Source organism: Trachurus japonicus, chromosome 21 (genome assembly GCF_045865225.1).
Source record: "Trachurus japonicus isolate A0001 chromosome 21, Traja_1.0".
Taxonomy (NCBI): Eukaryota; Metazoa; Chordata; class Actinopteri; order Carangiformes; family Carangidae; genus Trachurus; species Trachurus japonicus.
In genome coordinates, this window is record NC_140927.1 from 25,693,442 (window position 1) to 25,708,296 (window position 14,855).

The window sequence follows — 14,855 nt, forward strand, 5'->3', positions numbered from 1 at the left end:
TAGAATAGGAGGTAAGATTTAAACTTTTACTCATACTTTTTTATCAATTGGCATTAATCTGCTGTTATAACAGAATTAGATCCAGTCTATTCTTTACAGTAAACTTGTTATTTCCCTTAAAAACAGAGGAAATCCAGATGTTAAGATGTCTCAGTGTGTGTGGACGATGCAGCTGTTTACATTTCTACTACAAACTGCCAAAATGTCACGAGCGTCGATACGAGAAGCCAAACCCGTCGCCGCTCTCGCTGGTTTTCCTTTGTGGACTCTCTGTGAGTCTGGGGGCCGCGGCCGCCGGCCCGTCACGCTGCTGCTTATCGACCGGCTGTGATAACAGTGGAAATGTCATGTCATGTCTGCCCCGGTCGGCCCGGTGAGATGAGAGGAGCAGACGCACGGAGCTCGGCTGATGCAAAGTACTTGCAAATAAATGTCACAGAGCTTCAGTGATGCCGCAATGATTGAGAAATAATCACTCCATCTTGTTCTACATGTGTTTGTCAGTCGGAGTCGGACCTGTAATATCCTGGTGGAGCTGGAGTTCAGGATCTATCTGAGTTTTTTTGTTTGAAGTAATATCCGTTTGTCAGACTGGTGTGAACAGAGGTTTTGTTTCCTCAGCATCTCTGGTTTCTGAAAACCAGCATCAGCTTTGGTGGCTCAAAGTGTCATAGTTTGTTTTTTAGTTGCTTCATTACTTAATTTTTTCTTTACTACTTCTATAACACTGCACAGAGGAGGATCAGGCTGTTGAATAACATGCAGATAAAGTGTGAAAATCATCAGCTGGCCTCAAAATACCATAGATATTCTTGTTTTTCAATACTTCTCTACAGTATGTGTCTAGTTTAAAATCAGCTCTCCGTGATTTAAAGGAAGCAGTTTGACTTCCAGCATTAAAAACTGACCGTACTGGGCAAAAGGTGATGCTGTCATGACAAATGATATAAGATTCAATATTAGTTCTGCAGCAAATGACTGAATCTCTGAATGATAATACAGCACTGAAAGGTTCATTTCTTATCGTATCAATATAAAAAAACAAAAAACAAAAAAAATAATTATTATTATTATTTTCCATAACTCTTTGTTTTTGACTTATAGACTCAGTTTATAGTTATAGTTTTAGTATATTGTATCTACTGTATTTTATATGTTACCACTTTTATATTTATTTTTATTGTCTTATATTTTGTCATATTGTTACACTATGGTTTGGGTATCCTTAACTAATTTCGTTGTTTCACTATTTACAATGACAATAAAGCATTCTTTTCTATTCTATTCTATTCTATTCTAAAATCAAAAGATACAGAGAGAAGTTACATGAAATGGGGAAAAGCAGCAATCCTCACGTATAAGAAGATCAACTAGGAGATCTTTGGCATCACTTACAATAAATGTCTGTGTGAGTTTCTTATAACAAGCTGAAACATGAGGTTAGAGCACAGTATCATAGGCCAGAGCTCATCAATCACAGAGCAGTGATCAATAACATCATAACAACATTTTTTTTAAACCACCTGTCACTGTCTCACCTTCAGTCCAGTAATAACTGTTGAAGTATCACGGTGCAGACTCTGAGTCTCCACCTGCAACAACCTGATCCAGTCTGTTAGTTTTGATCTGCTCCATTAGTTCATATAATTGTTTCCACACTAATGTCTCTCTCCTTCTCTCTATTTCTCTCCTTCTCTCTATTTCTCTATTTCTCTCTGTCTCGTAGGATGAAGAGGAGGAAATCAAGCTGGAGATCAACATGCTGAAGAAGTACTCCCACCACAGAAACATCGCCACCTACTATGGAGCCTTCATCAAAAAAAGTCCTCCGGGTCACGACGACCAGCTCTGGGTGAGTTATTGTACTGTAGCGTCTGCCAACCAATCACAACCTCTACACTTAAACACACAGCCAGTTTAAATAAGAGCATATTGAGGAACAAAGCGGAGCAGGATGAGACAGATTTTTTACTTTAAAACGAAAATCATCAAAGCGTTTCATTGCGTGTCGTCTCATAAAGTTTTAAATCAGGCAGAAACAAAAACCAGCAGGATGTGGACAAAACATCTCCCTCCTGGTTCTCATTAAGACGATAATTAAAACAGATTTTCATTAAAAAAAGAAAATGTAGTTCAACAACTCATGCTGGACAACAGTTTTGGATCAGAATGTAATAGATCAGTGTAATGATGATGATCTGAATGAATTATTGGGTGTTTCCATATGTACAACATGTGTGAACTTGTAGTGTTGTTCAGCTCATCAGCCTCCACAGACGAGGGTCTCGACCTGGCGACAGCCCATCAGGACTTCATACAGAGTTAATATGGCTGCACACAGCACATCGGTTCACACACTTTATTACTCTCAGACAATAACAAATGTGTTTTCCCAGCGTCACAGCCTTCGATGGCTCTGTTCTCTCAGAAGACGAAGAAGAAAGAGAAGACAAAAGCAATACAGAAACATAACAAATCTTAAAAACAGTGAAAAAAGACAGAAGAGGAAACAAACTAAACAAATGAGACCAAATTAAGAAACAGCACTAAATTAAAAAGAAACAATACGTTATCTGAAAAAAATATTTATTTAATATAATTTAAAAAAGCTCTCAAAAAGTACCTCGTCAGTCAAACTGTGTACCATCAAACATGATAAGACATTTATTGTCATCTTTTTTTCTTTTTCTTCTCATTATTACATTTATTATCATTGTTTTGCATTATTCATTCATGTACTGTATGTATTTGTACTTTCTTTCCTATATTTACTGTATAATCACTTACTTTTTCTACTTATTTTTCGATATCATTTAATTATTCCCTATTTTCTTGTCTTTACTTGTAACAAATTTGGTTTTTGAATATGTTCTTCTTGGGTGAGGTTTTCATATAAGCCCTTTTGGGTTTCATACCTCCCCTTCACACATCCCAATCATAATGATTATTCATACTATTTTAAATGATATGTTTGTGCTAAATAAATTTAGAAATAAAAAAATAAAAAACAGAAAGAGACAAAGAAAGAGAGAGAGTAGAGGAGGAGGGAGATTTATGTATATGATCTGGGTTTAGAAGGAACCTGGTTTTATGACCCAGCAGAGGAGAGATCTCGCTCTCACTCCACAACATGAGTCTGTATTTGTTGTTACAGCTGCTTCAACGACCCCCTCACTCACAGCCCCCACTGTTATGGCTTCATGCTGTGTGTGTGTGTGTGTGTGTGTGTGTGTGTGTGTGTGTGTGTCTGTGTGTGTGTGTGTAAGAGAGAGAGATAAAGAGAGAGTAAGAGAGTGAAAGTGTCATTTTCTTTACATTCGGCCTGCTGAAGAAGACCAGGTTGTTTATATTTCAGTCTCCATGTTGGACACAACCCATGAGGAGCTTAGTGATTTATTTAAAGATAATGCACAGTGTATAAATATATATAAATATATATATATATATATATAAAGCCTGGATGAGGCCGATCGTCCTGCTCGTATCACGACCATCTGTCACTGATCAAAATCCAAATATTTTTTGTTCCCTTCTCTTAAAAAAAAAAAAATCCCTTTTAAATACAAACTGTACATTGTTCAGCTGTGTTCATTGTCTAATGAAAATAACCACAGTCTCCAGGGTTGGGTAACAATTCAGTATTAATATAATGGATATGATGTTAAAGCAGAAGTAAGCGATCCGGTCGTTTTGGCTAATGCTGCGTTAGATATAACTATTTAAGACTTATATTAACACAAATATTTCGCTTACTTCTGCTTTAATGATGTTACTGGAGCCAAACAAACTGTGGTTAAAAAACAACAGAAGATACATTGATATATACTTACTGTAATTCATCCCCTGCAGAAAAACCAGGCATCCAGAAATAAGTAATAACAATAACAGTTAATTAATAATGAATAATGAAAAAAAACATTAAGAGAATTAACAAAAGTTTTAGTTTTAGTGAGTTTTAGAGAGTTTTAAAGCTCAGCAGACAAACACAGACTGGATTTAAACTTGATTATTGTATATTATACCAGTCTTTACATTATAGCTGACATGTACTGTGAGTAGACAGAGCCGCCTGTCACAGTGATGAATGAACTGCACTTACGGTGTTTTCTAGTCTCATCGACCACTCAGAGTGCTTTACATTACAAACCACAGCACACACATCCACATAGGACTGTTCTCCTCATATACTATATAGGAGGCCACACACACACACACACACACACACACACACACACACACACACACACACACACACATATACACCAAAAATTCATCAGAAGTGCTTTGAGGCTATTAGGATGCTTCACTTAGGCTGGAGATGCCGGGAATCGAACCACCGACCGACCGACCCTCCAATTAGTGGACGACCTGCTCTCCTGATCCACAGCTGCTGATGTATATTGTTTTTATGTTGGAGAGAAATATTCTCACTAACTTCATGATGAGTTGTTGTAACTTCAGTGCCACGTGCATTAGAAGCCCTGCAGCTACGGGTGTTGATGTGAAGCAGCGGCGAGCGGCTCTTCAGAGACGTCACACAGCGTTCGGTTTAGTCCTCGCGGCACATCAGCCGCTGAAGTCGCTCGTTGTTTGTGAAACGTTCTTGTTTTTTTTCCCCCACATGAAGACCACTTCTCCCTTCAGCCCCGCTGTTTCCTGTTTCCAATCACTGCATAAGGGTAAACATGTTGGAAGTGGATTTTTTCCTGCCACCACTTCCTGTCACCAGATACTCTGAGAGCGTTTCAAGCACAAAGAAACGGAGCAGAGTTTGTATTCAGCAGCTCCGTCTCAGTCAGTGGCTCCCTGAAAGGAAAAGTGCACAGTAGAAGTGTGAACTAATGGAGACTGACACGTTTTCCCACTGATTGTCTCATGTGGTGACTGAAGGTAGCCGTGCTGCAAAGTGAATGTGGCTGTTTTTTATTAGGGGTGGGAATCTTTTACTATCTCACGATTTAGATTCGATTCTGATTTTTGGGGCTATGATTCGATTCAAAATCAACTTTCAATTCAAAACGATTTGATTCATAATGATTTCTGCTTCAGTCTGGAGTAGATCATGAGGATCCTTTGCACACTGACAGTCTGCTTTACAAGACAGAACGACTAAAGTGTCTTTTTCACATTTATTGAGTTTTAAACATTTATCCATGCTTAGATGAAATTGTTGAAACTGTTTCATAAAAGCAATATCACATATTGCTTAAGTAACAAAATTAAAAGTGCCTCTTTATTAAAAAAAATAGTGCAGTTAAACATGCTGCCTTTTTTGGGACATTTTCTATCGATTCTGAATCGTATTAAATGAGATTTTGCGATTCTTATGTGAATTGATATTTTGGTACACCCAAAATGTTTATGTAACAGCTTCAGCAGAAGTTCTGTGTAACACAGTCCGGTCCAGTCTTCTAACTGTCCTCTGTCCTCTGTCCTTTCTCCTCTGTCCTCTGTCCTCTGTCCTCTGTCCTCTGTCCTCTGTCCTCTGTCGTCTCCAGCTGGTGATGGAGTTCTGCGGCGCCGGTTCGATCACAGACCTGGTGAAGAACACCAAAGGAAACACGCTGAAGGAGGACTGGATCGCCTACATCTCCCGAGAGATCCTCAGGGTCGGTGCTTCGTTCACAGCTCGACACTACACTAACTTCACTGCAGCATGATGGGATGTTTTGGTTTTGACACAGATAGGAAGTGAAGGCAGAGTTTTAGCTGGGTGATTGGACAAAAAAAGGCAATGGGATCTTGCATATAACAGAGAAAACTGAAAAAACAAAGACTACTACTCGATCTCTGTGGACTTCTGTGTTAAAATGTCTGACTTGACTGCAGAAATAATCATGTTTACACTCTGCGTTTGGTCTCTGTGGCTAATTTCCTACTTCATTACATCTGTATGAGGTTGAATTTTTATGTAACTCGCTTGTTTTCATTTTATTAAGACTTTAAAGTTCTGCATAATTGAGGGTGTGGCCACTTTGAGAGACAGTTGAGTGAAGTCTTGGCTCTACACACATTTTTGGATCAGTTTTTAGTTCAGTGGAGTCAGGTACCGGCAACACGATGATGTCAGACTCAGAAACCTGTGGGTGACATCACAACGGAGGATGTATCTGTCTTTAATTACAGTCTTTGGTTTACACTGATTGATTTCCTCATTAAATTCGAGTCAAGTTTTACATTTACAGACACCAAAATGACCAAAATGTTATATTTCCATAGTATATAGTCAATATTTCTACATCTTTGTCAAAGCTCTTCTGTGTACGTGATGGGATGTGTTCTTTTTTTTGTTTTTTTGGTTCGTCTCCACAGGGATTAGCTCACCTGCACGCTCATCACGTCATCCACCGTGACATCAAGGGACAGAACGTGCTGCTGACTGAAAACGCTGAGGTCAAGCTGGGTACGTGTTGGTTTGATTTTGGGGCCTGTAAAACCCAGAGCTCGGCTCGGCCTCCACTGAGGTCTGGACCCAGTGACTGAGGAAGAAAAAAAAAACACACACACACAAAAAACACACTGCAGCACCAGATATTGAGTCAGCACCGGTTCATGAGCCAACTGGGCCTTTTCCACTGCAGCATTAGGACAGTGAAGGGACTGTATGTAAGTCAGTACTACAAGGAAAAATACTGTAGAGCTGTGCTTCTATTTAGATCTATCTATCGATCTATTGATTTAATAAAGTATCTATAAGCTAATTTGTTGGATTACACACTGTGTTACCTCATAACTAAGATGTATCTGCCTCGTTTTTAGTTTTTAAGTCTGTTTTCAGTCACACACGATGACGCTATAACATTCATGATCCTGCCAGAAAAATCCCAGATTGGTTCAGCCTGAATATTTACGAGCAAAACTGGACAGAGAAATGAAATGCATTTTTATTTTCAGGCCACGTCTGGTCATTTGTGGATGATTAAAACATTAGTGCCAATCAAATAAAATCTAATGTTTCCCATTTGGGATATTTCCTTGTTGTCCTTGTTTTAATCTTCCTCATATTTTAAGTTGTCAAACATGAGGTTTTATTGAAAATATCCCCTGCATCTGGACGTTTTTATGAATCTTCCATTCATCTTTTTTTTATTTCACTAACATCTACAATTAGATTATTATTATTATTAGTAATGATGTTCCTCTGCTGCTATCCTGTGACACGCGCTGTAAACCACATGTCCTTGGCCTTTACATGTTGTTGGCGGCTTCAACGTGACAAAGAGAAAGAGTGAAATTTAAATTAACAATGGTCCGAGGACAAGAGAGTGAATCTTTGATGTGGCTCAGAGGCAGAAACTTAAATGACCCCGGTGTTAAATCGGCTTTCACACAGAATCTGTCTCACCATTAACTGATCATACAAACTCACCATAAACCAGAGAACATTTTTTTTTTTCTTCAACAAGTGTGTTTATTAATTTTCAGAATAAATAATCAAACTACAACAAGATATAATACAGGTGCAAAACAAAACTATCACAATAAGGCTCATCTTCAATGAGATAAACATCACAGGGCAGTAGCATGTGTTATTTTGCACAGTCTAAAACATAAATAATCCGTCAACTCCCTTAGAGAAAAGCATTTCAAATAAAATATAAAAAGAGTGAAAAACAAAAAAACAGACGTATAACAAATACATGGTAATTTAATTTGTTGATGGTTTACATACAGGGGGAACATGCCTCCAATGCTTTCCTCCCCTCTAAGAACACCATAAAAGATCTCCACATACTGTCAAAAATTAGATATTTACCCTTTTAACGTGAAGGTGAGTTTTTCCAGATAGTATAAAACATTAATGTTGTTTTTTTTTTCCCCTCAGTGGACTTCGGTGTGAGCGCTCAGCTGGACCGGACAGTCGGCCGGAGGAACACCTTCATCGGGACACCGTACTGGATGGCTCCAGAGGTCATCGCTTGTGATGAGAACCCCGATGCCACCTACGACTACAGGGTAAGAATAAAGACAGGATCTCCTACACATTAAAGGGATAGTTCACCAAAAATTCAAATTCGCCTTCTCTGAGTTACAGCGGGGCTCCGTGCAGCACTGCATGTCCATATGACGGCTGCGAAAAGAAATTAAATAAGTCTATGTTTTAAGCTTGTTTGTAGCGGAAGCTCCCAACACTGCTCTTCCTGGTCCGTCCAAATCTTGCGCGATTTGTATTGACGCCCAGTTCACGGCTCCACAAACCGCGCGAGATTCCGGCAGAGCAACACTGGGAGCTTCCGCTACAAACAAGCTTAAAACATAGACTTATTTAATTTTTTTCGGAGCAATGTTGGGGCTTCAATACAAGGCGGACATTACAGACGAGCACTATGGAGGTATTTGGATGTTTTTTGGTGTGTCTTTTTGGACGAAGAAAAGTGAGCTCCGTTCGCAACCGTCATATGGACATGCACTGCTACGCTGAGACCCCCTGTAACTCCGAGAAGGCACGGAGGACTCTGAAAATTCTCCCAGCCCTTAGTCGACATGAGATAATGAGTGAAATTTGAATTTTGGGTGAACTATCCCTTTAACAGCAGCTGATCAGTAGGAACAGATCATAACATCACTGTAATAAACTAACTCTAAACTCTGCTCCTCTGTCCTTCAGAGTGACCTGTGGTCCTGCGGCATCACCGCCATAGAGATGGCTGAGGGAGCTCCACGTAAGTACAGTCACTCCCACCTGCTGCTGGTTTGTTTGGCAGAGAATAACAAGTCATACTGACACATTTGCATAATTACAGTGCAGAAATCTGAGCTTGTTTTCAGACTGTGATCTGCAGGAGTTATTATTCGTCACTGTGCCGGTTAGGTTTGTTGATGTTTGTTGCAGACAGATAGGTCATAAGTGGTGTAAGCAGAGGAGGCGGTGGAGGAGTGGTTATGACTGTAAAAGTGATATATAAAAGCAGGAACAACATTTACCATCTGTTTCAAGCGATGGAAACAAAGTGGCTCAGTTTTAAACCTCTAAACATCAGAGAAACTCACTGTTGAGTTTAACTTTCTGTTCACGCTGTTTCTTCCTGTTCAGACGTCATGAATACAGAAAAGATTCAGTCTAAAATGTGACTCTATGTCTCTTTCTGTTTCCTGCCTGGTCTTGTTTCCTCCAGCGCTGTGTGACATGCATCCCATGAGAGCCCTCTTCCTCATTCCCAGAAATCCTCCTCCTCGACTCAAGTCCAAAAAATGGTGGGTGAAGTTTTTAAATAGAAAAAAAAAAAGTGAAAGCATCCCTGGCAGAATTTGTAACACACGCACATCTCAACTCTTCACTAAACAGGTCAAAGAAGTTCTTCAGCTTCATCGAGGGTTGCCTGGTGAAGAACTACACCCAGCGCCCCCCCACCGAGCAGCTGCTCAAACACCCCTTCATCCGGGACCAGCCCAACGAGAGGCAGGTCCGCATCCAGCTCAAAGACCATATCGACCGAACCAAGAAGAAGAGGGGAGAGAAAGGTGAGAGCTCAGATTTCATTTCCCATGTCAACTTTTATTTTTATGATTTTACCACTTTGGCTCGAGAAAATCTCAAAACGATGGTTGTTCAAGTGTCCAGCAGTAACACCCCATTACATCATGTTGTGCTCTCAGTTGCATAATCTCACCTCTAACATCTATTTTCTTCTCCTGTGCTCTTTACAGATGAGACTGAGTATGAATACAGTGGCAGTGAAGAAGAGGAGGAAGAGGCATCTGAGCAGGAAGGAGAGCCGAGGTAACTAAAGTCTGATACCAACCACCACCATCGTCGAGTCTGGAAGGATGATTAATTAAAAAATTACACAAAATAATAACCAAAAAAGGATAAATTACTATTTTATAACTGTAATTTGAGGGTATTTTGAGGTCAAATGTGTTTTTCCCACTATTTAAATGATGCCACTGTGTCCGTATATGTGGAAGTCAAACAATAGCATTTGTGTCGTGACCTAAAAACAACTTTTCCGTACAGCTCCATAGTGAACGTGCCGGGCGAGTCGACCCTGCGCCGCGACTTCATCCGGCTGCAGCAGGAGAACAAGGAGCGCTCGGAGGCGCTGCGCCGCCAGCAGCTGCTCCAGGAGCAGCAGCTCCGCGAGCAGGAGGAGTACAAGCGCCAACTACTGGCAGAACGGCAGAAACGTATCGAGCAGCAGAAGGAGCAGAGGAGACGGCTGGAGGAGGTGAGAGCACCGTCTCCATTAGATACCTGAGGCTGAGAAGCTGGAGCTCAGGGATTTTAATGATTGGTTCATTTTTCAATTTTGTCATTTGGAAAACACCCAGGTAGAAAGAAAAGAAAAAGACACATACATGACATTTTTAAAAGTTTGAATGAGCAGAATATCACCATTTATTGACCAAGATAGGAATTGCAACAACAGAAAAAAAAATCGGCAGTCGGTTGCCAGACCGCTGCTAAGTGTAACACACCTTTGCTAGGGAAGAGAAGAACTATGCAGGATATTTAATTTATGTTTCATTTGAACCTTTATTAAACATCTTCGGACTAATTATGATGGTAGATAAATGACGTGTAACTTATCCGATTGATTATAAAAAGGCTTCATTGAAAACAAATGCACACGACCCGGAGGAGGCTTAGCAAAACAGCATAGAAGTGACCCGCGTTGTTGGCTACTGGCTGGTAGCTACGAGGTAAACAGGAAGTCATTGCTGTCAAAATTTCTTAAATTAATTAATTCAGACTAAATATAATGTTTTATGGAAAAGCAATACCGGTACTTGTATTCTGCACCCCTCTCAATGCCCCATGGATGTATTATTTTTGAAAAAATATAGCTTTAATAAGCATTCTCCATATTCAGCCTTTAACACGTACCAATGGCACAAAACTGTCTCTTCATGGTCATGTAGCTCAACTGCAACTGGAAGCTTTACTTCCAGGTTCTTTTCTTGTTCAAATTAGGCAGGTGATTTATGGAAAACCAATGGAGATAAATGCACTACAACTCCAGTCCAATAGGTGGCGGTAAGAAGAAGATGAAGGATAGTTTTGGTCGGGGGGGCCAGACAGATCATCTTCCTCAGGCCTCTGTCATTCTCCATCTTTTAAACATGATGGAAAAAACAGTCTAGAATCAAAAACAAAACAACAACTGCCTGTTTGTAGATACGATGCACAAAATAAAATGCAGCGACCAATCAGAAATGCTCAGCACACCCCCAAATGTCCCGAACCTTTGGAAAGTAGTACCCTCCAACCAGGGCCGGCCTTTTTCTAGGCGATAGATCAATAATCCCAGATCTAAACTCAGACCCTGGTTCCTGTGGTTGAAATGCACATCGTTCCTCAAGATGTTTCTTGTTCCTGAGGAAAGTTTCCTGTGGTGGAAACGAGGCCGATCTGACCTCATCACGGTTAAAATCTTGACCTTTTCCTTTAACTCATGTGCGGTCCAGTCAACCTAACGTCGGAGTTTATAATTTTTATGATTTATAATTTTTTACCGACCACCGACTGCGGCTGATCGCTCAGCGCTGCGTGTTCATAGGAACTATTTCTTCAAGTAGGAAATAACTGGAGTATTAACTGGAGTATCCTTCCACTGAGGTGAACTCCACTCTGAGGGGAGATTCATCCACGTCGTCAGCTCCAGATTATATATGTGAACATTATCTCTGTGTAATAAGATTAGTGGCTTCTGACCTGGAGGATAGTGGCCAGATTTCTGCTTGATAATTTCATATAATAATCAATTTTAAGCTGCAGTGATGAAGATTTAATTGGTTTCCCCTGAGGACGAGCTTGAAAAGCCAGTTTTTTTTTGTAATTATCCTTTATCTCTTTGAGCTCTGGTCCTTTTATATTAGTCTCTGTGTGATCTCGGGTGCATTTCCTCTTCACTTCTCTTGGAGGAGAAGAGGAAAATGTCTCGTGATAGAAGAGAGAGGGAGGTGGAGGGAGGACGGGAGGAGATGATTATAAGTTTGGACAGAAGTAGACTGAGCTAAATCCTCCGGAAGGAGAGGAAGAGAGAGAGACCTAAACACTGCCAAACAGAGTAATACATGGAATAACACGGAGGAAAATATAACATGAGACAAGGGTGTGGAGAGTTTGAGCACTTTCCAACGTGCTCAAACAGATGTAATTTACTACACCTCGAAGGTGAAAGTTGATTGTAGCTGGTGTTTCTCCCACAGCAGTCGCAGCAGCTCCGGGTTTGATTCATGAAGGAGTTTGTGTATAAATCAGAGAGTTAGAGAGAGAGGCCTCGGCTCGGCTCAGCTCAGCGTAACAGAAATACCGCTGCACAAGTGCACTCCTGTTTTGACAGACGAGCTCCTGTGGGTTCCTCGATGCAGAGCGCTGCTTCTGTGCAAACACGATGCGTCACGATACCGGAGCCCTGCACAGCTGATGTCCTGCAGCTTTTCCATCCGCTGCACCTTCGCAGCAGCAGCAGCAGCAGCAGCTACAGCAGCAGCAGCAGCATTAACAGCAGCAGCAGCAGCAGCAGCAGCTACAGCTGCAGCAGCTACAGCAGCAGCAGCAGCTACAGCTACAGCTACAGCAGCAGCAGCAGCAGCAGCAGCAGCAGCAGCAGCAGCAGCAGCAGCAGCAGCAGCAGCAGCAGCAGCAGCAGCAGCAGCAGCAGCTACAGCAGCAGCAGCAGCAGCAGCAGCAGCAGCAGCAGCTACAGCAGCAGCAGCAGCAGCAGCAGCTACAGCAGCAGCAGCAGCTACAGCAGCTACAGCAGCAGCAGCAGCATTAACAGCAGCAGCAGCTACAGCAGCAGCAGCAGCAGCTACAGCAGCATTAACAGCAGCTACAGCAGCAGCAGCAACAGCAGCAGCAGCAGCAGCAGCAGCACTGACAGACAGGAGTCAGAGTAATGTCTTCATCTGTCTCCCCAGAGAACCAGGAGTTGGATAACTGCCTGTCAGACTTAAAAACTATTAGTCTGATTAATGACGCCGTCCTCACGCAGAGCTTTAAAAAATGTTGATGTTTGAACTTCCTCAGCTCATCCAGCGTCTTGTATTTATTTATATTTTCTCCATTCGGGGCCGGTAAATAGACATGCAGACTAAAAACCATCCATCCAGAGAGCGGGCGGCGTGGTTTGGACCATTTGAAGGGCTGCTCAAATCCTAATTCTTGTTTAAGCTTCATTAGTGTAGCCTTGAAAATCCTTGACAGCCTGTGGATTTGAAGAAAATGGCACTTGTCCTTGAACAGATGGCCTTGAATGTACTGTATTTTTTTTTTTAATAAGTAGAAAGTAATGCTCTGCCTCGAACATGGTGTTTACATTTTTAAAACTGCACCAATTCGGTTTGTCATCTGTTAATGAGACGTTAAGGTTTTGACAGTTTCTTTTTTAAATATAAAAAAACAGTCAGATATGCCTGAGGCGTTATGTCAAAACTTCATCTTAAATCCAAAGATATTTCATTTCCTATATTATATGACATGAAAATAACAGATTTCCACTTTTGAAAAGTTAAAAGCTACAAATATTTGACATTTTTTTCAAGTGAAATTGATCAAAGATCGATCAGTTTTGCCATCAGCCAACATAACGTGAATCTGACTCAGCACTTTTAGCATTAATATCTTGTCTCATGAAAAATTAGATCCTCCTGGATGATGAAGAACATGTCACATCTCAGAAACAACATGTTGTGAATATGAATAAGCCTTTCATAAGCCTTTTTTGGCTTCCACCTCTCCTGCACAATGTTTAATTTCACTATTTTAATTGTTTATGCCGATTATATAATGTGCAAATAAAAAAGTAAAAAATAAAATAAAAAAGTAAAATAAACTGTTATGACAAACTTTTGTCTCTATGATCTGATGAAACAGATTTTATCAGATTTTTTATTGTTCGCCCCATGTGATCGTCTGTGTTGGAGCTGTTGGCTTTGTGACGACAGAGCAGCTCTTTAAAAAACTTGAAAATGAGTCTGTGATAATAATCATGTGTTTTTTATACTCGGGAGTCTTTGTAGCTGTAAATGTCGTTAAACTATAATCAGTTATGTGTCGGATATTTAGACAGAATCACATCCACAAAATCAGGTCATTGGCTGTTTTGCCCCGTGACTTTGTCTGTTGTTGTTGTCGTTGACACCAGTCCTGCACGAGGCGACTGACGTGACAACAACAAATCAACAGTTGCACGTTGGTAACACAATTCAGGATCAGATTTTGTGCAGCTGAGCTTTGTTTCTCTTTTTAACTCGCCTCCTGTGTTTCTGTCCGCAGCAACAACGGCGTGAGCGTGAGATGAGGAGGCAGCAGGAGCGCGAGCAGCGCCGGCGCGAGCAGGAGGAGAAGAGACGCATCGAGGAGATGGAGCGTCGCCGGAAAGAAGAGGAAGAGCGCAGGAGGGCTGAGGAGGAAAAGAGGAGGGCCGACCGAGAACAGGTACGACCCGACGCTGCAGGAAGTGGCCTGATGACACGTTTACGTCTTAGTTAGTTGTGGTCACATGTTATGTACAGTAAAGTGAAAATTCATATGATTTTGGTGGAATTTCTTATATTTTTTTCCATCTGCCAAGTACGACACGTTTCAAAACCTTTTTTTCTTTTGTTTTTTACAAAATTTGGGGAATATTGTTGTGTTTCTTTGGCATTTACTGTGGTTATACTTGCGAAATTCGCTGTAAAAATCACTTGTCTAGGGAAAACTATCTCTCTTAGGTCAGATTGTATGACTCAGATTTTCATTTGACTTCTGCTGAAAAAGGGAGAAGCACTTTAGGGGTAAAACAAAAAGAGAAAAACTTGAAATTGCATTGATTCTTTCCACATCGGGGATCCTGGGGGAGCTGCTCAGTGTTTCCTCATTCGTTGACCTTTAATCTAAGATAATGTGTGGAAATGAAATGTAT

General features: G+C 40.9%; 1 protein-coding gene across 23 annotated transcripts in view; it reads left to right on the forward strand.

The window, feature by feature from the left end:
• The window catches only part of LOC146965358 (mitogen-activated protein kinase kinase kinase kinase 4-like), a 107,545-nt gene that overhangs the window by 62,319 nt on the left and 30,371 nt on the right, over window positions 1-14,855 (forward strand). For all 23 annotated transcript variants that reach the window (XM_085764585.1, XM_085764587.1, XM_085764589.1 and 20 more), the window contains exons 4-13: window positions 1,727-1,852; window positions 5,499-5,609; window positions 6,313-6,403; window positions 7,826-7,956; window positions 8,609-8,663; window positions 9,117-9,195; window positions 9,287-9,462; window positions 9,649-9,721; window positions 9,959-10,169; window positions 14,225-14,386. In XM_085764585.1, the coding sequence (XP_085620711.1) occupies window positions 1,727-1,852; window positions 5,499-5,609; window positions 6,313-6,403; window positions 7,826-7,956; window positions 8,609-8,663; window positions 9,117-9,195; window positions 9,287-9,462; window positions 9,649-9,721; window positions 9,959-10,169; window positions 14,225-14,386 (1,215 nt within the window). The remainder of the gene's footprint in view (window positions 1-1,726; window positions 1,853-5,498; window positions 5,610-6,312; window positions 6,404-7,825; window positions 7,957-8,608; window positions 8,664-9,116; window positions 9,196-9,286; window positions 9,463-9,648; window positions 9,722-9,958; window positions 10,170-14,224; window positions 14,387-14,855) is intronic.